Below are 27772 nucleotides of genomic sequence, written 5' to 3'. Positions count from 1 at the left end.
TGGGCCAGGGCGGAGAGGCCGGAGCGGGACCCGCCAGGAGGCTCGGGAGCTATTGTCCGGCCCAGGAGCCGGCCACCTGAGCCCGGGCAGGAGGGGACGGCTGAGCCTCTCCGGCGGAGAGGGAAGGGCGGGGGGTGCAGCGAGTCGCTGCTCTGAGCATGCCTGTAGCAGGCCCCCGCTTCTGTACTTGCGGGGCCTCTGACTGCAAGGCTGGGAAAGGGCTGTTGATAATCTCTGCTGGCCATGTCCAGCAACTGGTAGGAAAGTGCCTTGTTTGCTTCGTGTCGGCAGAGACCGTCCAAAGCATGGGAAGCCCAAAGCATTTTGGGATGTGAGGGAGATTCTTCCCACAGTCTGCTGATGAAGAGCAGCACAGAAGGAAATCTGGGCTTGTATTGTTGGGTGCTACTGACGCTAATCCACTTCACCTAAGCCGTGATGTCTTTTTTGGACATCAGTTCCCAGCAGGTATTAACTTACCTGTAGTCAGCAAAACATTTCTACCAAAGAAGAATGCAGTGCTAAGAATGACACGGGCCCATACTTGCAATATGTGTGTGCACAGTTTTAGCACTTATTTCCTTGGCCAGGTTATGTCTAAAAGGTATAGCACTATTACAGAGCTACCGACATAGAAAAGGGAAAGTCTGCTCTGATGTGCCTTATGTAATTATTTGATGAAAGTATTCCCAGTGAACCATTCTTATGAACAGCTATTTGTAATAATTTGCTGCTTCTGCAGTTCCCTCTGCCATTGTTCAATGCTTTAAAGTTTGTGTAGTGTTTTGAGCTGCTGTGGGTGAAACTGTCTAAAAAGCCATGCTGCCTTTCATGCAGTTTCATCCTCAGCTTAGTGACATAAGCAGCTCTTTTAACAAAGCATTAAAGTTACTGTAGCTGGAAGTACAGTACACAAATTTCAGCATTCTGTAATATAGGACCAGATTTCAGGAGAATACTTACGCTTAACTAGGGTTACTCTTGATGTCTTTTGGGCTCCTAAGAGCAACTTGGTTAGTTAAAATGAGTTTAAGATGCAAAAAAGTGGAAAAGAGCTGAATAAGAAATGCTTCTTACTGGTAAAACTAGTAATCTCTTATTTGATGACTTGCTAGACTGGACTTAATACTGAGCATGCAGACTCTCTTACCATTATGAGTGAGGTTTCTCAAGGGCCACCCACTGCTTCTTTTTGTGTGTGGCCAACCAATTTCAGAAGAGGGATCCCAGGAAAGTGAATGTTTACATGTTTGTTGTATTTAAAATCTATTTTCCACAAAACTTGTCTGGATCACTGTGAAGAGATTTTGTTTTATGCAGGGATTTAGTGCAAGGACTTGGAAAGACTTGGAATTTTGAATACAAGTGGCCACAGATTATATCCTTATCTGTTGCAGAGGAGGTCAAATATTTTCTAGCAAAGTAGATCACATCTGAAAAAGAGAAACTACTCCGGCATCATTCCATGGGTTCTAAATAAACTAACTCAAGAGGCAGACCTGACTTATCACTGTAGTGATCTCAAGGAAAACCTTGCAGTTAAAACAGCAAACAAGATATTAGATTGCATGAGGAATGAGACTGTAAATAACACAGAGAAAGTCAAAATGCCCTTAGCAGTTTGACCCATTATGAATATCTTGTGCAATCACTGTTGGTCACCTGTAAAGTACCTTGTACTTGTGAGAGAGAGAATCTGGTTGTCTAGTGATTTTATGTTCTCCTTGAAGTAGGGCTGTACCTCAGGTTAACACAGGCATGGATACATTGGATGGAGGTTCTTCCAAGGGAAATTGCATTTGATGCTTCGGAAGCTGTGACTATGTAACTAAAACCACAAGATGATACAGCTTAAGCAATGAGGAAACCCTGTGAAGGAGATGGAATTTTCTTTTGACCACATGGTGCTGTGTTCTTACCTGTTCATTTGAAGCACCTGATGCTTGTGGGGAAAGGAACTTGATTCAGTTACCCAATTCTTATATAATCCTGGAATGGAAGTGTAGTACTAGTCACATGAATGCTATGTACCTTTGTAGGTGTGCAAAACATAGTACAAAATTACTGCTCTTCAAACTCACAGGGACCAAGTAGTCTGGAGGAACTACCTCAAAGTTTTTCCTCTTCAGTAGTACAGGTCTGTAGATACCTTTGAATAATTCGGAATTGATTCTGTTGGAAGTGAAAATGTGTGACAGTTGGATTTTTAGACCCATAACTTGTTTTGCTTGCAAATCTGTTGTTTAAAGGCTGGGTACACATGCAACCTTTCCTGCAGAGTTATGTTTATGTTAGATTTCTGTCTTGCAACAGGAAAAGTTAATACAGGTGGCTAATTGTTCCTAATCATTCTCATTTCTGCCTCTAAGGGACACTGTCAGCTGCCTATTAAATGGGAATAAATGAACATATAGAAGACTGAAACAGTTATGGTTGCTGTATACAAATCATATGCTCACAAAACAACAAAACCCTGGAAAAGAAAAGCTATACGTCCACTTAATGCACATCTACAAAAGGACAGCCTTATTACCAGGACAAAAATACCACAAACTGTGTTACAACCTTAACTGCACATGTGGGAACGCCAGCTTTTATTAACCCATATTTCTGCCTTTTTGTGCATATCCTTGAAATTAGCATTAAGGTAGAAGATTTGCATAAAACAGTGAATAAAAGTACATGTGTTGGGATAACAAGTCCAACTGCTTCACAACAGTTACATGAGTCTTTAAATTGCTCTCAGGGTGTGGTTTCACATTGCAGCTAAACCAATCTAATGGTGAGTTGCCACTGAAGGAGATGGTTCAGTCTTCCCCCTTCCCCCAGCCATGTGCTCCTGCTGCTGCTTCTCCTTGCAAAGACGCTAGTGCTTGTCTGATGCTGTTGTATGCTGGCATCAGGGACTATGCAGGCAGAAAATTAATCACAATTTTTTGTTGATTTTAACTCTGTATCAGCTAACAGTGGGGTTGAATGGATGTCAGTGCTGATACAAGGAAGGAGGCAGGAAAACCATTTGCTGATGGAGGGGAAGAGAACTTTCCTCTTTCTAGAGCAATTGGGTATTTCAGTGTGACCTAGCATGGGTTTCATGGTAGCTTAAACCACTAGAAGCTGGAGGTGCCTTATGCTGGCACTGACATTCATTTGAACAGACAGTGAGCTTGTTCAGCCAAAAGTTAGGGGTTTTTGTCAAGTTATTTTTCACTTGACCCAGCTGCCTGAGCTCATGGCTCAGTGCATCGGTGTTTGTATTAGCAAGTAGTATGACACAACACAAGTGATGCTGAGGAGCTGCCATCCACTCTGTATATGTATTTCAGAAGCTTTCCTTTGATCAAGTTCTGGCCTGGTCTGGTAGGCTGAATGTTAGCTGGGATTCACTAGGTGGACTCCTAGAGTATATCTTCTAGGTTAGCTTCATACAAAAGAAATCTAGTTGCCTATTCTGGAGTGGCTGCACAGTATGAACCAGAGCAATGAGGGTGGTCAGGAAATTGGTTTCAAAAGCACATTTCACATCTGGCCGAAAATGCTAATGTAGGTATGCTATTAAAGTCAGTTCTTGGTGCATCTGTACTGGTGATAAAGTTGCTTGTAAAAACTACAGTCAGCCAAAAAATGTATTGTGGAGTTCGTTACTTGTGCATGGGATTAATATCATACCTGTCCCGTTTGTTCAATTTGTAGAATTCTTATTTAAGTGATTTAATCACAGAAAGTTTTATGAACTTGCACTTTTTTCTTTGATTATGAATCATAGAAACTTCACAAGACAAGAAGCAAATCAGCTGTGCATATGATACTCATTTGAAATTAATGAGTGAAGGCATCTTGCTTTAAAATACTTTAGTATAGAATAACAAATACGCAAGTATTTGCATGTACTTTCTCTAAAACGAATGAATTGTCATCTTCAGTGTTGGCAATGTACAGCAACGTTACCTGACTTCTAATTTAGTGTTAGAGAGTCTTTGAAATGACAGATAAATCATACAATTATGCCCAGTTTCTTCAATTATACAATATGCTTGCATTAGCTCATCAAAAAATTAGTGTAAAGCTAATACAGCTAAGAGCTGTATTTTTGGCTCTTGTTAGCCAATTTCAAGCTTTTTTTTTTTTAATTTCTAAGGAGTCTTTACAGACAGATTAGTTTTGATTTTTGTTGTGTCATTGATGGAAAAAATTACTGTCTCTGGTTGTCTACCTCAACTCTCTTGTCAGAGGTTGCTATCTTTGCATCAAAAGTTGTAAGAAAGTGCATACCTGTGATGCAGCTGCTTCGCGGTAAAGTCCAGACTCATTCATCAGCTACAATTTCTGCACTGTGCAGAAAAACAGCTAAGGTGTAGGCATGTGCTGCTTTTCTTGGAGTGACAGCTTTTGGCAAACGTAGGGAATGGAGAACATGGAATGGTAGTTTCCTCAGATGCCAAAGCTCATCTGTGGCATGCGGTGCAATTATAATTGGAATTATAATCCATAGGCAGAATATGGCAAAACAGAATTGCAGGTTCTTGATTTAAAATGTTGGCCTCTTTGTTAGAGGATGGATGTAGAGAGAAAGGGATATAAGAAAATAAAAACTTGTTCACAGTGATTTTATTGTTGCAGTTAGTGTTTCAGTGCATTTTCCTACACAAAAACTACCTGTTTATCAAATCAGTAGAATTTACTAAATGCCAACTGCAAATGGAAGCTGAGCCAGGGCATGCTTAGGATTACTTGTCTGGTGGAGATATGCAGAAGACTCAACCTCGTTCTGGTTAATTTGCTGAATTTATTATCTTTTCAGAACTGGTGGGGTAAGAAGTTAGAATTCCTTATACACTGCAAATCCCATGCCTTCCTTTCAGCGATTTGGATTTGGAGTATATTGAAAAAGACACAGCACTTTCAGATCTTTAAAAAAATGTGCACTGTCTAAAAAGCTTTCCTGTTCTAATACTGGCCATTACCTAATCTGCAAACAAGCCCAAAGTTTAAAGAGAAATCACTTAATTGATCCAACCCATACATTTTGGGTTTATACTTTTTATTTGAAAGCTTACAGCTTTTCTACATGATGTTTTAAAATAAAATTAGTTTGGATTTCTTCTGAGGCAATATTCATAACAGGTCATTATTCTTCATCATTATTCTTCCAGTGTAGAAATGTGTAACTATAACATTTTTCTTACTCATTCTTAATATTTTGTTAGCCTGAGCACCATAAAGTTGATGAGTCTGTAGCTTTTTAGGATTATAATCATATGTAATTTTTATATAACATTTATATATAATATTTATATATTTAAAGAATGTTTATACATACATTATGCTGTGTCTCAGTTCTCACTTAGGAAATAAGAATTGTTAGTAATCTGTTGTAAATATAAACAGTGCCTAGATCTGCAGTTAAGAATATGCAATTTGTGAATTAAGTATTTTTTTCCCCTCAAATGTTATCGTAATAGAATATTTTTCCTTCCTCTCAGCTGAGCAGTAGGTTAGTTTTGTTTCTCTGTAATGATGAGATATATAAGCAGTATACTTTCCGTTAGTGCCAGAAATGGCTCTTAGTCTGCTTTGTAGCCTGTGAACTGTGCTTTGAGTTTTCTGCGGAATTCTGGTAAAAATGTTTACTTGAATGATGTTACCTTCACAGAGACTTTAGCGGGCTGCAAATTGTTTTCTTTTTACAGTTAATTAGTTTGAGTAGTCTCATATCTCAGCAGTGTTTAGTGAGAGAATAATCATTGTTTTTGAAATGAAAGGCAGGAAGTTAATGGCAAAACTTTAGGAGCGTAGATTAGGTCTATTAGACTTAATTTGTTTTCAGCTGATTTCTCAGTGTAATTGAATGGCATTCATACTGTATAGTCACTTACATAGTAAATAATTCCTTCATAATTCTGTATGCCAGTACAGCACTCAGCTAATTTCAAGTATCACAGCTCAGCTTTGTTTGAAAACAGTTTGTTTTTTTTTCTTTTAAAATGTGCTGTCAAATGACAGCAGGGATGATTAATATCCATTCTGACATGACTGGATAGAATTCTAAAATTATTCAGAAATATCAGGGCCTTTGGCAAATGCAGCTGTCTTAGAGTCAAGTTAGCTGTAGAAATTTATGTATTGTAAACTTGATCTTTTTCCTGTAAAGATGATTCTTTTGATTTAGAAGTTGTGAGCACTTCACCCACTGTCTGAAAAATTGCAGGCATGCCTTCATCTTAGTCTAATCTTAATAAATATTACTGCAGATACTGTGAAATTATAGGACTTTGTTGGCAGTCTCTATGACTTTTCAATTATATTCGCTAGCTTTCCAAATACTAGTCCTTACAGACAAGTTGCACACCTATTAGGTCATAAATATTTGCCGTTTAGATTAGTCCTTCTTGTAGAATTCCTAGACTTCAAATTGGAGTTCTGCTTAAACGAGTTTGAACTCAGAAGTGAGTGTGGGAGCAGTATGTTGACTATTGGATTTTTCTCGCTGGAGTTCCAGTAATGATTAGTGTAAGAATATATTTCCCACTTTTTCTTTTTCCTTTACCATTTCTTTAGACCACAGGGATGTTATTAAGTCATTCTTTCTAAAGTAAGTTACTGAGCTGGTGACCATGTTTGTGATTTGCTTGTTTTTCCAGCTGGGATTGGTGTCTAAAGAGTAAATTATGCCCTGCACTTGTTATGCAAAAAGTACATTATAACTTAGGCATGCTTGTCTGTATATAGGAACTCTGTTTTGATAGGTTAAAGGACTTGGGAAAGATGACAGTCTGACCTGAATTTCTGGAATGATTGACTTCTGACATCTAAAATGCTGCTGAAGTATGGTAACAGAGCAGTTAGTAGACTCAGTTTCAAATACATCTTTCCACTTCAGTAATCCTAGAAAAGGGTGACCAGGGCTGAACTGTGTAAAATTTAGCATTAGGTGCTAACTTACAACTAATAGTCTGAAGCAGGAGTGAATTTTGTAGAGAAGTCTGTTCTTACTGCAATAGTGTGTACAACTTGTTTTTTTTCTGAATTAAAATGTCTTAAATCAGTTAAGACCTAGTGTAGCAGCTCTATTCTAAGTCTCAAATGTAGCTCTGTAAACATGCAGTTTTTAGAATTTTAACTGAGGTTTGTTTAAACTTTGATAGACACATGGTTAAGACTTGTAAAGGCCTTACTGGAAGAAGGAGAGCAGTGCAAAGCTAAGTAACTAATTAACACTGTTCAGATTGATGCTCAGAGGAAAACAGATTGAGATGGAAAGCAGCGTAAGGTAATGGACACAGTAGCTTCAGGTAGACTTGTATGGAGGTGCTGAGGAATAACAAGACCAGATCTGAGCAGTCCTATTTGGCCAGGCCACAGCACGACCACTAATTCTGGGATCAGAGAATGCCTTAATCTTCATTTTACATTAGCAAAAAGCCAGAAGCTTGTGTTCATTCTTTGAGGCTTTTCTGTCTTAGGTTTGTTCTGGCATAGTGATGAAAGGTGATGTGTGGAGAAAATACTAAAATCAAAAAAGTAAGAAAATAATTACTGGAAAGGAAAATCAATCACTGAAATGCTTCAATTATAAAGGAGGTCTGAAAGGAATCAAAATGTCTCTATAAATGCTGCTCTTTTCAGCATTTAGCACTGAAATAGACATTTGCAGGAAAAATATTCAACTTAATGCCGCATGGCAGGAGCATCCACTATTAGAACATCCATGTGACCTCCCTTGCACTATTTGTTATTGGAGTAATAATTTGAAATACTAAATATATTATTTCTGTAAAATATCTCTGCCTGCTGAAGCTAGATGCTTTCTTGATGCTTATATGGATACTTTGGCTACTACTGTTTGTTCCAGAAAATACAGTCACTTGAGTGTTACAGAGTTATCGTCACAGACTGGCTCAGGCATTGAGAGTTCTTGCTAAAGTGTGTTTCTTCATCTCCTATTGCTTGAAGTCTTCGTGGCACCATGAGGAGAAAGGAGGCACCCTTGTTTTGAGGGCAATTCTTAGCAGTCTGATACATGAATATTTCTTTCCCTTCTAAGGGAGGTTTCTTTGGGCAAGGCAAAGAAGTTGGAGTTGCAAGTGCTCTTGATGTGACATTCTGTTCAGTTGCCTCATTTCAATCTTTTCTGCTCCTCTTAAATGCAAAGCACACAACTTCCTTGAGGCTGCAGTCTTACAAGAAGTTTAGAGTCAAATGAACAAACTGTTGCTACCAGCCACATGTTCCCATGTATCTTGTAGCTGCTGAGGTGTTCAGTGGTTGTACAGTAGACAGACTCAGTTTAATAAAAGAGCAGATAACTAACACACCAACTTTTTGCTGGCTTACTGAGTGGAGTAATCATACTGTATGATCAGATAGATGAGCAACAGTTAGTGCTCAGGAACCGTGCAGCTGAGAGCAGAGGAGGGAGGAGCTATTTAGGTTAAGCAGTAATCTAAAATTGCATAGGAAGAAGAGACAGGTATGTGGAATATCTCCTTTTAAAAGAACCTCTCTTTATGCATCAAGAATTAAAAATGGTTCTTGTAGGTCCCCAGGCTGTCTTTTGCTGCTTCAGGTTTTTTTTTATTTCCAGTTCTTCTTGCTGCTGCTTTACCATTACTGCTTGTAAAGTACCTTTCTCATGAGTGCCTACTCTGCCAAAAGAACAGCAGTAGAGAGAATCTGAATGCAAGCAAGGAGCAACTCTGCCTTGAGGTCTTCCTTTTTACTTTACTTTTTACTTGGGAGGATAGTAGTTGCTTTCTAGTGAGTGTTCATCTGACTGTCTGGATTTTCCTTTGTTGGTGCTATTGAACATTTCAGAAAGGAATATGCTTATTTATTCTGTCCTCTTTTTGAGGGTATTTGGCAGTAATTTGTTTATGACTTGTAGTCAAATAGGACAGTCTATGGCTCTAGATCTTTGGAGAAATGGCCCCTCTAAATCATCATCTGGAGCTTTTTTGTAGTTGCATGTAGGTTGCATCTGGCTCATCTTTGCGGATTGATTGATGGTGGTTACCAGGTATTATCAAATCAAGAAGGGAACCACTGACCTCTAGAGAGCTGTGGAGCTCTGCATAAGAGGCTCTGCAGGTAAGATTCATGTGTATGGCTCGTAACAGCTTTTGCAGTAGCTGTTAGCAAGACCACAAACTTTGCAAATGGAAAAAGTCAAAACTACTGAATTAGGAGGTGTCTTTGATAAGTGAGGCTAATCCACCATGAACATACGTGCTACCAGGAACAAGAGGAGATGCTGCAGACCACTTTTGGAATGGGTTGAAGTCAGGAATGACCTGAAATATAACTGGTTCAAAAAGTACTACAGCAGGTGAAAATTCTGTGAGTTTTTTTTGTGTGTGGGTGTGGTGTTCAACATATTCACTTGTTAAGATATGTATTTATTATGTGCATCTGTCATAAATCAGAGTTTTAAATTTTCAGTGCTTTTTGTCTGCTGCATTTTTATTAACAGAGTGAAAGCATGACTGCAAATCTGCCAACCCTTACCTAGGGAGTGGGCATCCTTGTAAAACAGATCCCATTCCTCTGAAGCTTAAAATACTGGGTCGTTTTTTGACCAGCTAATTAACTTCTTTATTTCTGATGTGATTAATTCTGAAATTTCGTTTGATTGATTGAAACATACGTATGTTTGAACCTGAAATGACCTGTGGAATGGGAAAGTTTAGTTCTAAGTATCGATAGAGAATTAATTGTCAGAGCTGATGAGTAGTTTTTTTCTTCCTGTTGGTGTTTTAGCAGTCTGCTTCCACTGTGGATACATGCAGTGTGAAAATCAAGGGCGGAGAAGTATTAGAGGCTCAGACAGTAAGAGACTCTAAATAGTTCATTGCCAGAGAGCGCGTGTCATCTTGGAAGTCGTCCAATACTATTGGTTTTATTTCTTTAAAGGCCTCTGTTCTGAAGCCAGGTTTGTGGCATTGACTGAGATCCATCTTAAATGGAACAGTCAGTAAGACTTAAAAGGAAGACCTTACTGTTCGTTATGCAACAAAGTACAACAATGTCCCAAATATACCCTGTGCCTGGGAATTCTTAGTGTCAACTAATTAAGTGTATTTACTACTATGCTTCTTAAGTACCTAATAAGATAAATGTATGTATTAGAGGTAATATTAAACTTGCTGTTCAGCAAGTTGCCTACTTCACACTTACTGAATTAAATATAGCAGTTCTTGATATCCTTCATAAATGCATTTTGCAAATGATCTTTGGATAGGTTTAGGACTGTTTAAATGTTTGTCATATACTGCTAATAGTGCTGAAACATAGAATTCAGAGCAATACTTGGACTGTTTCTTTCAGTGGCTTTTTTTGTCCTCTCTCCAATTTTTTTTTTCTTATGTGCCAAGGTTTGTGAAGCCTTGCGGAGAACTAGGTCAGAGACTTGACTTGGTTAAAAATAACTCATCAAAAGAAGGATCTTTGTCAGTTCTCTGTCTTGTTCCTGCTATGCAGTGCTGTCAACAACTGTGGCATCTGAGAAGCTACCTGTCAAGTGAGATTTTTTCCGAAGAAAAGTTAAAAATTCTTGATGAATAACTGATCAGTATTGCTTTGTCCAGTGGATGATAGGTGAGAGACTGTAGTTAGAAAACTGTGTCAGGCTGTGGTCCGCAATTAGTGAGACAGATTGAGATAAATGAAGTGACAGGAGTTGATCTATTGAACAGTGGCTGCAGAATAACAAGATTAGAAGGTAACGAATTGTGAGGAAAGAAATGTATTCAATCTAGAAAAAAGCACAAAGGAGGTTTTCGTAGGTCTTTGGTATGTAGTGATGGTCGGGGTTTTTTCTGCTACAGTAGCAATGATTAGGAAATATTTTTTTCAACTTCCCTTATACATCCCCAGATTACATTACACTGTAGAGGTATGGTTAATTTTTGTTGTACCTGAGGTAAGTGGATTACATGACTTCAGGAGAGCACCTTTGTAGAACAGCATATTCTAGTACCCAATTTGAGGCTGTATTCCAATAAACTTTTAATTTGGAAAACATCCTGTCATATCTGTTTAAGTTTGCAAAGAGCTTTCTAATCCTCACAATGAATTGCTTCATATGGGATACAGAAATAACATTGTTGACATGATAATGTTTTTCATTTTAAACTGTGAATCAAAATCAATCTGTAATCACAGTTACATTTTTATTAAATAACCTAAAACTGAATGCAGGTTATTCTTTTTAATATTTTAGGTTTTTCTATCTGAAGTGAACCATTAGCTTTTTTTTAAAATTTATTGCTTGCTTTTCATTAAAAGGTTATTGTAAATATGCATAGTAAAACTCAAAAATCATGTACTAAATACTGAAGCACAAGTATATTCATACGGTCTGGTTTAACTCAAGTTTGTATCAAATATTGTAAAGTGAATGTGAAAACGTGTTTTGCAGCTCTGGTCCATGGTTTATATGATATTGTTCCTGGTTATTGTTTCATTTAAACATAAAAGAGGTTGCTCAGAGAGGTTGTAGAGTCTCCCTCCTTGGATATACTCAAAATGCAACTGCGCGTGCTCCTAAGCAACCTGCTGTAGCTGAGCCTGCTTTGAGCAGCGGCCATGGAGTGGATGATCACCAGAGGACCTTTCCAAGCTCAACTATTCTGTGATTCTACGTAGGGTTTCTTTGTGTTTATTAATTAATAAAAGTCTTACACTAACAATACAAACATGAAAATTCCTGCCACATCACGGTAGGACTACTAGAAGACCTCAAATTAAGAATGTGTTAATAAAATCAGGAGCAAAATGTATATTCTGAATCCCAGTTCTTTTTTTCTTGCTTTGTTATCAGTATGTGATTTTTTTTTTTTTTTTAGTGGATAGACTTGTGTTAATGTCCTAGTTTGGATGAGGTGATACAAAAGGTTCTCCTTTGGGTTTGTTTACTCCCTTTTGCTGTAAACATACACGATATGTGTTGTAACTTCCAGCCTTCAAAAGTTGCCTTAAAGTCTTGCCTCTTACCACCCTCTGGTATGGAACAGTAGGTACTTTAGTAACTTGCTCCAAGCAGATGAAATATTTTTATCTTTACTGTGTAGGTGGCATGCATGTTGCTTCATTCATTGTTTTACCGTTGAAGTCATCCCTGCTTAAATAGTGTTGTACTGTTGCATGAATAATGTTTACAGATAATGGGCTTGATTTGCTTTGTAGAAGAACCTGGGGACAGGGGGACTGTGATATTCTGGAAGACTCTTTCAGAGAGGTTTTCTGAGTTCTGGAAGGTGCGTTTCACCACATTTGGTAGAGATGTGATTGGTTCCACTTCACCTGGAATTTTTAAAGGTACTCAAGTCTTAGTTTTTTTTGTTTCACAAACCTTCCCAAGTTCAAGGATCTCTTATTTGAAACTGTAAGAGTTCTAGAAGGTATGTGTTTGAAACAGTGCCCTTTGTCAACATTCTGCTTCCTATGCATGTCTGATCTGTGCCAGCTCCTGATATTGTTGATGCTGCTGTTACTTCTTTGCAGTATTATGACTGAGTATGCAATTTCATCATTTACAGCTGCTGCACTGAGTTTTGTTGTTTGTGGTGGTGGTTTTTTTTTTGTATCAACAGCTTCCAGCAATTCTGGAGCTTCACAGAGTTGTTGGCCTTGATCTAGTTAATTGCAGTAGTGTGACCTCACGATGTTCATATCTAAGGATATGAAAACAGTCATGGAGCATTTTGTCTTGAAGATGGCTCTGCATTCCTTGAAGAGTTTAAGGAAATTCCTTATCCCCTCTCTTCCTAAGAAGATGAAGGCCCTAAACATAAATCTTAGAGAACCAATCCCTTGATTATTTTTTTATTATTATTCCCCCCACCGTCCCATCAGTATCGCTTATTAACTGTTGAATGTTTAAATCCTCCTTCAAGGAGATTATAGATAGGCTGTTTTGAGTATGTTCAAGCATGCTGTGAGTCAGCAGAGGAGTCTCCACTAGATGTTTGCATTGAATGATTTTACTCAACCTTCAGTCATGTTTCTGATTGGATTATATTCTGTGTTTGAAATAGAGGACTCCTTTAGCTAGCTGTGGTGAGTTTCACAGCTACTTGTTCAGCAGCATAAAGGCATTCTTTTTTGTTGGTTGGGTTGGTTTTTTTATCCTTTTTCCTTTTCTTGATACTTACATCTGGTGTATTTTCTACATTTATATCTATTTACTTTGAATACACGTTTGTCTTTCCTTTCTAATACTTATCTGCCATGGTAGCTTAATTATTAGTTCAGTTTTTAACTGAAGTTTTTTTCAATCTGGCAGTACTGACTAGCTACAAACAAGGTAATTTCTAGTCTAGCACTGGCTTTGGAATTGCCCAAAGCCATTACTGCCTAATGATTCCATAGGCTCCAAATGCCTGTGTCATTGCTTCCTTTCATAACAAGCTTTTCCAGAGTCTGCTCAGTTATTCATCTGTCAATGCTAGGCCACTGGATCCACAAGCTTTTTCTGTGTTAGGTGTAGTCAAGTACATGGATGTTCATCAGTCCTCCAGAATACAGTGCTTTAAAAAAGGGAATTGCTCTTACTGTCGCACTGGTTTTGATTGCTAGCTGGCTCTTGAATCTCCACTGCTTTAGTTCTGCCAGTTATTTAAACTTAGCGTAATTATTTTTGGCATTAGATTGGGTACAGGTAATTTATTTTAGATGTTGATACCTCAAAGTTTTTGTTTGAATTGTCACCTGTCAATTTAGACTCACTTTTTTCCTCATGGCACTTTTTGTAGTCCAACCAACCTATTGAAACTAATGTATTGTATTCAACTGTATTGAATTATTTTCTTTTAGTTAATGAACTTTAGAAAATGCTTTGACTTCTGTCCAGACATCATGCTGCAGAAATACTATAATGGGAAAATACAAATAACACGGGTTCTGTAGGACAATGTGGGAAGTGTAATGCAGACATAGCCAAGTGATGTAATGCAGCTAGCTTCTGTCCAGCAGGATTTGAGCTGCATGCACAGCCCTAGACCTGCTGATCCGCTTGGGACTTCTTTGGGACTAGGTGTTTGTCAACTTCCCACACCTTCCTGTGACAGGTTTTACAACACCTTCTTTTCATGAGGTCCTAGAATCCTGGTGCATGGTAAGAAAGTACCCAAGCAGCTTTTTGTTGAGCCATATCTAGCTCAGCTGTAGTTAATAAACCCATCCATTTGTCTGATTGTATGGAGTTACCAAAGTCTATTTCCTCTTTCAGCAGTGCTGAAGCATACGGACTAACTCCTCAAGGATCATGTGGTTCAGTTGCTGTAATGTGAAAATGTAGTTGACTTTTTCAGTTGGAACTTGCCTGCAAGCGCGGCTCCTCTGCCCTTCAGAATTGTGTCCTGTGAAAGCTGGGAAATCTTTCAGGACAGCTTTCTCTAAGCCCAGTAACAGTCCATCCCAATAGTTAGGAAAATGACCAGATGTGTCAAGAGACCAGATTTGCCAAACGGGGAACTTATGACTGAGCTCTGGTGGGAAGGGTGAGGAGAGAAATTAGTGCCCATGGATGTAGATGAGGCTGAGATTCTCAGTGCCTTCTCTGCATTGATCTTCACAGACAAGGTCTCCTGGGCCTTTGTGCCTGGAGATGGGATTGAAGGAGGAGAGCAACTAGTAGCAGTACAAGATGATTGATCTCTTGAGAAATACCAAGGTCATGGGCTTAGATGGGGTGCTTCTGAGGGTACTGAGAGAGCCAGCTGATGTTGTTGCAAGTCAGCTTTCTCTTTGAATAGTTGTGGAGATCAGAGGTGGGCCTCAATGACTGGAGAAAGACATGTTGCAGCCATCTTCAGGAAGAGCAGGAAGGTTGGTTTGGGGAACTGCAGGCTGGTCAGCTGCACTTTGGTCCCTGAGAAGTTGTGGAGCAAGTCTGCCTGGAAGCCATTTCTAGGCATATGAAGGTAAAAACAGTAATTAGGGTTAGCAAGCATGGATTTACCAAGGATACTTGTTAACCAGATTGTCTGCTGTGGTGGAAAGACTTGAACTGCGGTTGAGGAGAGAAAAGCAGCAATGTCATCTATTTTGACTTCAACAAGGCTTTCACCATGGTGTCCAAGTGCATCTTTGTGTCTCATTTGGAACATCACAGTCTATATAAGACTGCTAGGTAGATAAAAAGACAGTCTGCATCATTGAGCTCAGAGAGTCTGATCTGGGACATGTCATGCTTAGTATCTTACCAGTGACCTGGCACAAGCAGGGCTGCACCCTCAGCAAGTTTGCAGGTCTTCTATGTGGAGGGGTATGCAGTTAGTATGTTTGAATACACGGCTGCTGTCTGGAGAGACCAAAATTTCTCAAAATTCATAACAAAAGACAAAACCACCTTTCCGTTATATAAACACCAGGGGAAGAAAAGGGAATAAAATAACACCAATTCTTTGTTGTATTTCTTAGATGAAACAGCTTCTGTGGTATTGTTTGGAGAACCTGAAGTTCTGCATTCTCGTTCAGTGCTGAAATTCATGCGTATATGTTGGTACTTCTTTATGTTCTGAATGAATGCTTTAGAGGTTTGTTTTATAATTTAAAAGTTAAACTACAGCAAGCTTATATCAGAAAAGGTTGGAAGGTATCATTTGCAATTGTCTAGCTTTTTCACTTGTTATAAATTCTAACCTCATCATTTAAATTCTTCAGGGAGAAATCTGGGGGCAGACCATTTCCCTAACTTGATCAGTAACACACTGTTCAATTTTTTTCTGAGAATTATTTGAAAATCTTCATTTTGTGTTTCTGGATTACATCTGGCTATAATACTAAAAATGTTGAATGCTATTCCTTTTCTGTTGCAGTTACTGAAGACAGACAACAGCTGCTAATGGAATAGCTAATAGTGACATAGGATGTTTATTATATGGTTTTGGGGGGTTTTTTGTTTGTTAGTTTTTAAAAAGGAACATGACCCCATTACTCTCTCTTACTCTCTCACATCAACTCTGTAGAACCTCTAAAGCCTAGGTGAAAGAAAAGGTGGATAATTGGGAAAAACTTAAGTTTTAGACTTGGTGCTTTTGCTGCTTGTGAGGAATCACATATTCTGACTCATGTCACGTAGTATTTCGATATTGCACGTGAAGTTGTTATTGAAAGATTGTATATAGGAAGTTGTTAAGAGCATTTAATGCAAGGCATGCTGCAGTTAAATGTATGAAATTGCCTCTGTAGAGCAGTTTGTGTTTTAAGTTTCTTTGTACAAGTAACTGTGTGGTGTGTTTTGTTTCAGATTATGGAGCTCTGTGGTGCCACAAGGCTTGGCTATTTTGGAAGAAGTCAATTTTACATTGCTTTGAAACTTGTTGCTGTGGCCCAATCTGGTCTCCCTCTGAGAGTGGAAAGCTTAAATACAGGTAAATCACAGGATCAGGGGGGAATTGAGTTGCTAAGCAGAATTATTGTACTTGGCTCACAGATTCTTGTAGAGTAACCTTATAAATTAGTGTGGTATGGTTTTTTTTATACATGTTGCTAACCTAAAAGAAATTGTGGAGACATTATGAGAGAGTGTATTCTTACTGTGCAATAAATGAGGTGTAATGCCTTACTCTTACTGAATGAGTATTGTGTTCATCATGGGGTAGATGAACAACTGCTACTGACTACTGTGTAGGTACATGTTAATTCTATAGATTACTAATGTGAGAACTTGTGTGCTATATCCTCTGAATAAAGTACTAATAGGACTAATGTGAATTGGAAGGAAAAGACGAATGCAACATTTGGAGGCTTTTGTAGTTGCTGTGTTTATGAAGCCTTGATTGTAACAAATGAAAGGTCATCTTTTCTAAAGTCATGTTCCTTCGCGCTTGGCTTGACAGTTTTCTCGCTCCTTAGCGCAAATGCGAACATTAGTGGTTTAAGATTTTTCTAGTGAAAAACCTGACCTGTAAAAGATGTTTGAAGCCTGTTATCAGCCAAAACACCTGTTATCCTACTTTTCAAAGGTCAGCTGTGGTGTGGGTAGTGAATTAGGAACAGGAGAAAGACTCACTCTAGGAAGATGGTTCAGAACAGCAGAAAGAGCTTTGATATGAAGCTCTGATGTAGCCTTCTGAGTGACATAAGTGGATCCATGTTGATGTTGCTCTGTGAGATGAAAAGAGACTTAGGAAGATGAAATAGTGAGTTTTAAGCCACCATAGCCCTTTCCAGCATAGTACACAACTCACAACTTAGAGATATCTTTGGAGCACAGCTTTGCATTAAGGTGACTTTCCTAGTGGATTTTATGTCTGTAAAATACATGTTACGGTATAATTTATATATGCTAGTGATTAAAAGAAAGCTTGGGAGTTTTTTCTGTCTAAAGGATATAGATTAAGCAGAGTGGTTAAGGAGACTATGTTAAAAACAATCTAATAGGACTGAAGTATTTGACAAAGCTATAAAAAAGAAAGGAATCATTGTGTATACTTCTGCAGTTAGTTTATTCTAGGCTTGTACAAACAGTATATGCTGCTTTCATGTTTTTTTGTAGCTTTTTGGAAAAGTGCATGGTTTCAGTCAATGTTTTGCTAGTATTCAAGTTCCTTTCTGCTCATAAGCCACCCTGTGTTTATAAACCATTTCCCTAGCTTTCCTGATGAGTGTTCCCAAATCTAAAGCTTCAGCAAGTTGTAGCAGAATGCCCTAGAATCAGAAAGTTGGAAAAGGGACCTGCGACTCTTAATATCCAATAGAAGTGGGACTTGATATAACAATTGTGGGATTTCTCGTCAAATGCCCGTTGAAGAAGGCAAAGACTAAAATCTGTGTAGTAGCTTTTTCCAGGGTTTTTATATGCTTGGTTTTATTTTAATGCAAGATACCTTAACTGGAAGGAGCTTTCCTATTTAAAAAAAAAAAAAACAAACCACAAAAAACCCAAACAAACAAAAAACAAACAACAACGGAAGAAATTTGAAGGAAGGAATTGAAATGAAGGTACAGAATTAATTCCAAAATACAAAATATATTGCTGTAAAATTAGCAGCCATTGGAACTTTTATAATGGAATACATTTCCTTCATTCATGACAACACTAGAAATACTTGTAATGGTTTCTAGACTTCTAGGAATAAGTTTCTGTAACTGGTTCCAAACTTACTAAATAAAACAAGTACAATTGACAGAACATTTATTTTTACCCTAACTGTTTTTAGCTTTGGTTGTCTGTTGCCTTGGTTGCAGTGGTTCCAGTCCTGTCTATGAAGTTCCTGCTCCTAGGATGATTCAAGTGTTGTTGTAGCAGCTACTAAACAGCTAAAATACAGCAGGCTGAAGACTCATAAAATCATTCTGAGCTTGGGTTACCTTCCTTTTAGCAGCCTGGCCAGCTGGGTTCTGCCCACAGTCCATCTCCAAGAGGTCTTGAAGAGGAACTGTTAGAGCCATCCCAAACTAAACCGTATACTCTTTCTCTCTTCAAGTAAAACATTTAAAATTAGTTAAAGCTTATATTTTAGGACATCTACTTTTTAGCTCTGCATTCTATGCATGTTTTATTCAATGATTGTCTTAATGTTATTCACTTTTATATTGGTATTTTCTCTCACCTCATTTCTTTTGCTTTTTGGTTCACTGTGTGTCTCAAGCAGACAGGAATCTTGCTTTATGTGAGTTGCTGAGTCAAATTTTGAGTACTAAATCCATTCAGTTGATTCTTAGTTAACTAAGTGCTTTTTTGATTACGCAGTTGTGCAGTGTAGTAAAAATACTGGCTTTAGTTATTATACTACAAGCCTCTCAATCTGTTGTTCCTCTGCTGTCCCAGAAAATTTTCCTTTCCTTCGAGGAAGCTAAAAATTTAGAAATTAATGAGCAGTGTCTATTTCAAAGTAATATTTATTTTCTAAGTATGGAGTACAGTTTTTGTAGAAGAAAATGTTAGCAAGGATGTGGGCATAAAAAGTACAGAGAACTTTGTAGTTTATTCAGTATCAAGATTTAATTCCATTCATAACAGCTATTGCGTTTATAATTGAGGGATTTCTGAACGGTAACAAATGTTGTAGTGTTAAAATGAATTTTTTCTGCTCTTATGGGGAAAAGACAGAGGAGAGAGATAAAAATGGCAGATTTCAATTGGCCATCTAGAAACTTAGTACAGCAAAGCAAATATTTATCTAGTCTTGTTTTTAAAGAAGACAGTAGAGTATTTTATGTTCCTTCTGAGCCCTCTATATTATTTTGTGAAATAGTGCTAGATATCTCATGCCGAAGCCTCATGTTGGAGCAGCTGTGTCAGTTGGATGTTCTTGTGTCTGTATTATCCCCTGTTTTGCAAGCATACAAAATTTTCACTTGTATGCAATGACTTTTTCACTTTTTGGCTGACTGTAGTTCACTGTTTAGCTACGTGAATAACTTTCCTAGTGCAACAATGCTAATGTGAAAATGGGCATCTAGGAATGAGGAAGGTATCAGGAATTGCTTTAACAGTGTTTCCATGTGATGGGTAACCACAAATTTAGCAAAGAGGCTATGTTGCATGCTCCTTCCCTGTGGAGAAAGCTGTTCGGCATGTTGAGTTGTACTTAGTGACAAAGGCTTAAATCAAGAATTTATGTTCTTACGGGAGCGTTGCTCTTTAATACGGAATGGATACATAAAGGTGTCTATAGTTGTTGAATACTATGGATTCAAATGGCACTCTTCAATTACAAATCAGTTTAATGTTTATGTAATAAACATAAAATGTAAACATAAAAACTGTATGCAATTTCATCTCATATTGTAATACAATTGTTAGTACTACTGACTCATTTTCAATACCAAAAGTAATCGATGTAAGCTGTCAACAAGAGAAATTAAATTTGAGCCATGATTGTAAATTTGTTTTGTGTTGGAAAAAGAATTTCCAATTAAGCTGTACAGCAAATTCGCAATTTATTTTTATTCACAGTGGACCAGTAAGAAAGTTGTGGTTGGGATTCAGAAAAATGGTAGAAATCTTGCAGAGAAAAATTGAAGACTTATGTAGCCTCATTTTTATATCAGACTACTCTGAACCGTGGTACATAAAGCTAAGGAGCTTGTAGCATTTTGTAGAAACTTTGCTTTGTAGGTGTTTATAACAAGGTGAGGTGATATTGGAATGTTTCCAGTTGTATCCCAGTAAAACAGCTAATTTAGCTTCTCTTGTAGAAAGGTGCAGACAGATGTGTTTAAGCAATAGTTGCAATTTTTGCAGTAAGACTAGATGGTATTATCTGTTGTAAATATAAACATGACATCAGCTCACTAAAAGATGATATTGAATATACTGCAGTATTTTAGCATTTGTTTTGCTTCTGAACCATTTTGCATGAAGAATCTCTAATTTTATATATGTGCTAGAAATGGTAGATAAATTTTGAAAATCACACTTCAATAATTAAATGTTGGCAAAACTAAGAAAAAATTAGCTAAATCCAGATTACCCGATTGCTACTGCATTTAATGCAGAGTTCTAGTACAAAACTGTTATGGAGCTATGTGAAGTCCTCTTTGTATACCAAAACCAGAGCTTGGGTAGCAGAATTGTGAAATATAATGCTTTTTTCCTACTGGGAGATGTTGGCTTGACTATAGCAGCAGTCTCAGTGTTTAAGTATTTGAGGCATGTGTGAAATTTTAACTACAAAATAGAATCACATTTTTATTTTTAAGCATCATACTTCTGTATAGTAAATGGCCTGCTCTCTTTTTTTAACAGTAAAGGACCTTCCTCTTCCCAGATTTGTTGTGTCAAAGAATGAACAAGAATCAAGACACACAGCCTTGTATTCTTCGGATGCTGATAACCCAGCTTCATATTCAGGTGTGATTCCTCCTCCACCTGGCAGGATACAAGTCAAAAAAGGCTCTGTGAGCCATGACACAGTTCAACAACGTACATCAACTGATCAACAGGTAAATTAACTTAAAAGATTAAATGGGACTGTTAACCACTACTTGCTGCATAAGAGTCAATTTGATAGGGCTTCTAAGCTTTGTTGCTTTCAATATAGTTTCTTTTTTTAAAAAAAAAAATCATACTGGTGTACATGATACAAGACACCACATATGCTTCTGAAATACTTGCATGTAGGAGACACTTTTTTATGAAGTCTTATAATCTGTGTTTAAAATATTGAGAATTGAGACAGAAAAGAAAATCAATGTGTAAGCTATGATAGCAAATACTAAGTTGTAATCATTATGATGTTAATACCTTGTTTATTAGCTAGTTCACGTTCGCTTCCTGGTCATTGGAATAGTGGTACCGAATGCCATGGAAGACTGGATTTCTAGTCCTTCAACACGCTCCAATACCTTTAAATCTGAAATACTTCAGAAAATTTTTTTAAAGTGTCTTTTTTTAAAGTCTGCCTTACATTTTATTATTCAGCTATTTAATTGTTAAGCAGAGACAATGAGAACCAGAAGTAAGACAGAAGTTTTCATATAGCTTTTTATTGTATTCTAATAATGAGAAAACTGATTTCCTTTTGCTCACTGATTCTTTCATCTTCAGTGACAGGGTGTCTGAATAAATGAAAACGGTAAAGGTTTACAACTCTGTGCCTCCTCATAATTCCTTGGTTTTTGTAATCTTTACACTCTCTCTCCATGGGGAACTCTTTTCTGATTCTTTTCTACAAGCTAGAACACTGAGTGCAAATACTAAAATTTGCTGGGTGTATGTGTGTCTGTGCATAACTGCTGAATGACCTGTTTTCTTCCTTCTGGTATGCTCTTTTCTGGGCTTGTTTTGTAAAGAATCAAGGAACTTGCAAACATCTCTTAATCTGTCTGGGAATCAAGGAATCACTCATAAACACTTATTACTCTCTCTGGGAATAATCCAGACTGATCCAATATAAAGAAAAAGCAAACTAGCAGAGGCCATCCATAATCAGTGTTTGGCTGCCGCTTCCTTTCTCCCAAACTGGAGATGGGGACTGTAGTGAAAGGAGAGCTGGCAGTAGATCTGAAGATAGCTTGTTGTTGTCTAGTTTTGGTTAGGTGTGTTTGAGAGAGCTCCCAAGCACTTCATAAAGAAATCAAAAATCACAGATCTCCTTGATCTGATGATGGGGTTTTAGTTTGGTTGAAATAGTGTTTTGTATGCTTCCATCATGGTGTTGAGTTTATTTAGTGAACAGCTGTAATTTGATACAGGAATCTGTACTGGTGTAACTTTAAAATAAGGTCTTTTAAAAATAAAAAATTAAAAAATTTAAATAAGGTCTTTTAAAAAAAACTTTTAAAATGAGGTCTTCAAGTTCTGGATAAAGCAGCCACATATTCACAAAGGTGTATAAGCATCCAAATTTAATTTCTCCATCTTGGCTGATAGAAGCACCTTGGTATCTGTTTCACACAAGGTTGTAGGGGATCATCAGAATAAAGAAGCTCTGTGTATAAGTCCTTTGAGAGATCTGGCCCAGAAAACAGAGTCGGAGCAAATGTAACAGACAACACAGCATTGAGTCCAGCAGTTTTAAGCTGTATTCATGGTCTAGAACATCAGGGAAGTATTGTCTGATTTTGCACCCTATTGTAAAACTGCATTTTCTGTGGCTGATTCTACATTTCTGACCGTACAATAAATCCATTCAAGCAGCCTTCTTGTCCCAGTCTAATATTTATTGATTCGGACACCATGTTAGAAACAAGCTGAGAATTTTAATTCCCTTAGGCTGAGAAGGGGGCTTGAGCCCAAGTTTCTTGCTTAATGACATAAAAACTCTAGTTGCATTATTTTCCAAAAGACGGATACAGTTTTTAGCCATGTTTTTGTAGAAATTGCTGATCCAGTTGTCTTTACCTGGAGATACCACTCAGTTTTATAAAATGTAGAAAGAGGTTCAGATTGTGATTCCTCGTTGTATGCCACCTCTTTCAGTGATGAGGATGAGAAGAGCTGAAGTCTGAGAAATAAATTACAGTATGTTATTTTCCTAGGGATCGCTGTTCTTTCTGAAGGAATTTAAGTGTCAGTCTTGAATATTTCACTCTGAGAGCTTGTCATGTAGCTGTTAGATACTCCATTAGTGAGTTTGAGGTTTGATTCCCGCCCCCCCCCCAAACTGTTTATGAAATCGTAAGATATCTTAATCTTCATCTTTAAAAACTGGGTTCATTCATGTGCAGCTTTCCATATTGGTGAGATTTGTCATGCATAGGTTAATATCTTAGAATTACAAATAATTTATGTAAAAGAATTTAACTTGGAGTATTGTCTACTGAAATGTCCTAGCTAAAACTATTTCTTTATCAATGCGTTATTTTGGCAGTTCCCCTCAGTGAGCTTCACTCGGAGGCAGGGCATCAGGAAATGGCAATCAGGTTATGTTTCCAAAGGGTTAGCCATAAATGAGTTCATCTTTTAAAGTAAGCATGAACTAAGTTCAGTAATGTCCTTTTTCTATCTCTAGCCATTTTCGTGGTGGCATTTTTAGTTTATAATGGCTAAGCATTATGTAAATATAGTACTGGCCAGAAGTTTATATCTTTTTAATATTGCTAGTGTTAATAGAAGGTGACTGAAGTCACACCCAGCTATCATGGAAGCTGCAGAACTGATTCTAGGAGTCAAGCCAAATAGTGAAAGATGCCTTTACTCACTAGACAGCATGTTGACTGCACGTTCTAGTAGAGATAAAACATTGGGGAAAAATTTTTTTTTTTTGCTGACGTAATTTCTTCTTCCTAAATAATAGAGGCTAAGTAGATTGGAACACTTCTGCTGACAGTGTGACATATATACGATCACTTTTGTTGACTTAGGTATGTTAACCACGGCATATATGTGTTTCTCTATCGCTTGGAAGTAGCAGCTATGCTACTAAAAATGTTAATTCAGGCCAATCTTGAGAATCTAGATTCTACTGAGTTCTAGTGCTTTTTTTAAAAGAAATCCTCCTAGTAGAATTAGGAGCTGTCATTGTAGATGGAAGCTTTTTTGGCTTTTTTTTTTGTCTTATTCTTTTAAAAAAACTAATGTACTGAAAGCAGTTTCTTAGAAGAAGCAGCACCATTGAGATTAGGAAGTATTTTCTATCTTCTGAAAGTAGCTTACAAGTGACTAAATGTTCTCAGTATCAGTCCGTTAGATACTGCTTTTGGATGTTTTGTGTTTTGTTGTTAAAGCCAAAAAGCAAATACTTTTTCCAGTGTCTTTAAGTGTGATCCAGGTGTTGATCAGGTACTGCTTTCACCTGGCTTGCCACCTTTTCCAGGAAAGGAGGGTAGCTAGTTTCAATAGATGTTGAGGCCTTAACAGCTGAAAAACATGTATGTGGCAAATGCTCATAGGCTGAACCTTGCTATATCAGGTGGAAATAAAAGGTACTCATCTACCTATGTGTGCATTAAGCATAATACTGGCACTCTAGATTATATTGATTTATTGCCGTATCAGTGCAGCCTTAGGAGGGGACAGCTCAAATTTGGCACCTGTAGCACTCAAAATTTGATCATTTCAACTTTTTTTAACTACGTGAGAAGTTGTGTGACATTCTTTTAAGGTTTGGCCAGTAGTCCATTTCTGTTCACTTCTGTTTTGTAGATTGAACAGGTCATTCCAGGTAAAATATATCTGGTATTAAATAAATTGTTTAGGAGCACGGAGCTGGAAAAGACCTCTTGTGTCATTGAGTCTAACCCTCTATTATCATGAGAAATTGTATTAGATAATGAATTTTTAAAAGATAATCAGGGTTCTCTCTTGAAATCACAACCTTTAGTCCACACTGGCCATGTTGGGGAAAACTGTTCCAGAGCCTTAGTAGGAATATAGTGGAATATTCGTGGGAATATGGTGGGAATTCCCACTTAAGTTTACTCAGATCAGGTAATACCTATTCTTCTAACAGCTTTGTCCTTGGTATTTGCTGCAGAACACCACCAGTACTTACTGGAAAACCATTGTATTCTCCTTTAGCTTTGTCTTGCTTGACAGAACAATCCATAGTGTCAGTTTCGTCTCATAAAGTAGTTACCAGTAATCCTCATAATCCTTCTCTGCCTTTGATCCAATTTGAATTTGTTCTTACTGAAAATATTTTACTAGATTTGTATTTCTTGTTCAAAATAAGATCTCACCAGTGTTACTACTATTTCATAGGGTACTTCCCTACTTCTCCTTGATATATCTCACCTCATATACCTTAGCAGCTGTGAATAAAGCAAATCTGTCATATTTGACAGATAGTTTGGTCAGATAGTTGACCTGTGCATCCAGTCTTCTGTTTTCAGCTGATTGATTCCCATTATGCACTTTAGTATTTGTTTCCACTATGCAAGAAACTGTATTTTGTATTTTAAAACTTGATAGTTTACTGTTACCTATGTCCTGAAAAGAATGCATCCGTCTGATGCCTCCATACATTTGTTGTCAGAATTCATCAGCATGCTATTTAGTGTGCATAAACAGTTAACCTAAAGTATCAAATTAGGTCATTCCCCAAATCATTCATTCAGGAGCATTATTAGAAACTTCCCTTCAATCCCATAGTTCCCATTCTAATACTGTCCAGCTTTGCTCCTTCTGTAGCCAGTTGTTTTGCACCTTAGATTCTTGTATTAATCTCCACATTGTTGGAATGTCTTGTATGACACCCCACTGAAGTATGCTGAGGTTCAGGGTAAATGTAGGGCAGTTCCTTCATCTCGAAAATCACAAAAATACTATCAGCCAACTTAAGTAAAATTTCCCATGCTGTGATTGATCCCTTTTCCATTTGCCTCTGTGTTTTTAATTATTATTTTCTTCAAAACCTAGTCTAAAACCTTTCAAACTGTTGAGGTCAGACTAACAAGTTTGTAATTGGCTGAACCACACCTCCCCCCTCTAAAAATGTGTAGTGCTGCATGTGGAGAAGTTCACACTGAACCTTGGACTATTTTGTTCTTCAGTATGAATGCTAGTTGATTACAAAAACATGGGTTCTGCAGTGCAATTACCATCTCTAGCATAATCTTTCTTCATGATGGATCTGTTCCCTGACTCTTATGCAGGCTGTGTGGTATCAGGACCTGGATCACAACACCCTTAGAGCTACCCTTCGGATACCATGTCTGGCTTCATTGTCTCTGGAATTCTCCTTAGGAGGCTTTCTTCTGGCCTGAGGTGTGAGATCCAGGAAAAGGTTTATAATCTCATTTGACTCATGTATGCTTGCAATGCCCTTTTGAGGTTGAGATCCCTCCAGGGTTGCTTTAGCATATATTGTGTTGCCTTACGCCAGTTTGTTTGACTTGTCTTCACTAAGGTTCTTCTTTTAGAGCCTATATTTATAGTATCACCTTTTTTAATTAACATGCTATTTTTAGTAACTGCTTGTCAGTCCAAAAAAGTCCAAGTTCTGAGTCCTTGATAGTGTCTTGGTTTCGTAATTCCAGTTTGACAAAAATCATGCTTTTTTACAACTTTTTTTTAATGTGATTTTTTTTTAATTAGGATGGATTACTTATGTTAGCTATAACCTTATTTTTTTTATTAGTTATTGAGAAGAATGTTCTCAGCAGTTTGATTTAATATGAAAATGTTAAATAGTTATTAACTATTCATGTCAACATGCTTTTATTTAGATCTGTTTTCTGGAATAATTTAAAGAGGAAAAATAAATGTCTTAAGATAGTAAAAACCAGAATGTTGTAATTGCTGTGGTTTTTATTGAGGTTTGTTTGGAGAGAAATTAAAAGCAAGTGTTTTAAATGTTTAAATATAATTGCATTGAAAGTGCTGAAACAGTTTATCAAAATAAGATTTTAATAGTAGCTGATCTAATAAATGATACATCAACTAGAGTATGCAGGTGGTGAGTAAAATTGTCAAAGTTCCCAAAGAGATTAGGTGGGTAATTTCTGTTAAAATTGGTGAAATTCAAAATCGCTGAGTTATCAGTAACCCAAATTAGGCAAACTGTTGTAGTTGTTTCATCTTAGGATTTTGAAGAGCAATTTAGGTTAGGTTCTGTACCCTAGTACTCTCAGAAAAATCTGATCCCAGATATTTCATGCTTTCAAAATTAGTTTCTTTTATTAATAGATCAGACAGATGAAAGTGAACAATCCCGCTTCCTCAGCTGGAACATGCACTCTCAAAACACTCAGTTTATGAGAATGTGTGTTGCAATTGAGGAACAGAGGTGATTCTAATGAACATATGGCCTCTCCTCTGTTTACTAAAATGTGAAGCTGAGTGCAAAATTGAAGTGGAAACTTTGTACAACAAACCACGTTTTCTAGGCATGAGTATATGAAAATGACAACTTCTGACCCACTGCAAAGGCAGAGACGTAGTTGATGTTAACCTATATATAAGGGGTGAATGAACCTGTCTGTAATTACAGTTTCAATAAATCCCTACTCATTGTGTTTTCCCATGACGGCTTTTGAATCTTGAGTCAATGTTTCTACAGTCCTGCCTCCTCCCAATGCTTTTCTGGCTTGCATCTTCCTTTCTTTACACTTGCATTGAGCCGTCAGTATTTTGGCTAAGCCATATATATGTATACACACACACAGACACAGAGTCGCTTATATTTGTGTGTGTATATATAAATATATATATATATACACACACATACATATTTTTTAAGAAGTAATTAAGGAGTTTAGCTCTCCTAATCTTCTGGTCAGCTGGATCAATGAATGCCATGAGTGGTATATGAGAGTGACTGGGATTGGACAGGGGAAAGATGGTGCCACAGTAATGCCATCTAAATTTAGTTTAAACTGTTTTGGGAATGTGTGTCTTGTAATGATGATAAAGCTGAAGATGTGGCTTTTTTCTCCT

General features: G+C 37.4%; 1 protein-coding gene across 3 annotated transcripts in view; it reads left to right on the top strand.

Annotated features, from left to right (window-relative positions):
- Nucleotides 1-16246: 16246 nt before the first annotated feature.
- The window catches only part of REPS1 (RALBP1 associated Eps domain containing 1), a 51674-nt gene continuing 40148 nt past the window's right edge, over nt 16247-27772 (top strand). The window contains exons 1-2 of one of the 3 annotated variants that reach the window (XM_009587780.1): nt 16247-16373; nt 20699-20895. In XM_009587780.1, coding sequence (XP_009586075.1) covers nt 16253-16373; nt 20699-20895 — 318 coding nt within the window. In that variant the 5' untranslated portion in view covers nt 16247-16252. The remainder of the gene's footprint in view (nt 16374-20698; nt 20896-27772) is intronic. The other 2 variants (XM_009587779.1, XM_009587777.1) reach the window with 2 other exon arrangements.

The sequence above is a fragment of the Fulmarus glacialis genome, unplaced genomic scaffold (genome assembly GCF_000690835.1).
Source record: "Fulmarus glacialis isolate BGI_N327 unplaced genomic scaffold, ASM69083v1 scaffold4151, whole genome shotgun sequence".
Classification (NCBI taxonomy): domain Eukaryota; kingdom Metazoa; phylum Chordata; class Aves; order Procellariiformes; family Procellariidae; genus Fulmarus; species Fulmarus glacialis.
This window is presented reverse-complemented; position numbering and strand designations above follow the sequence as displayed.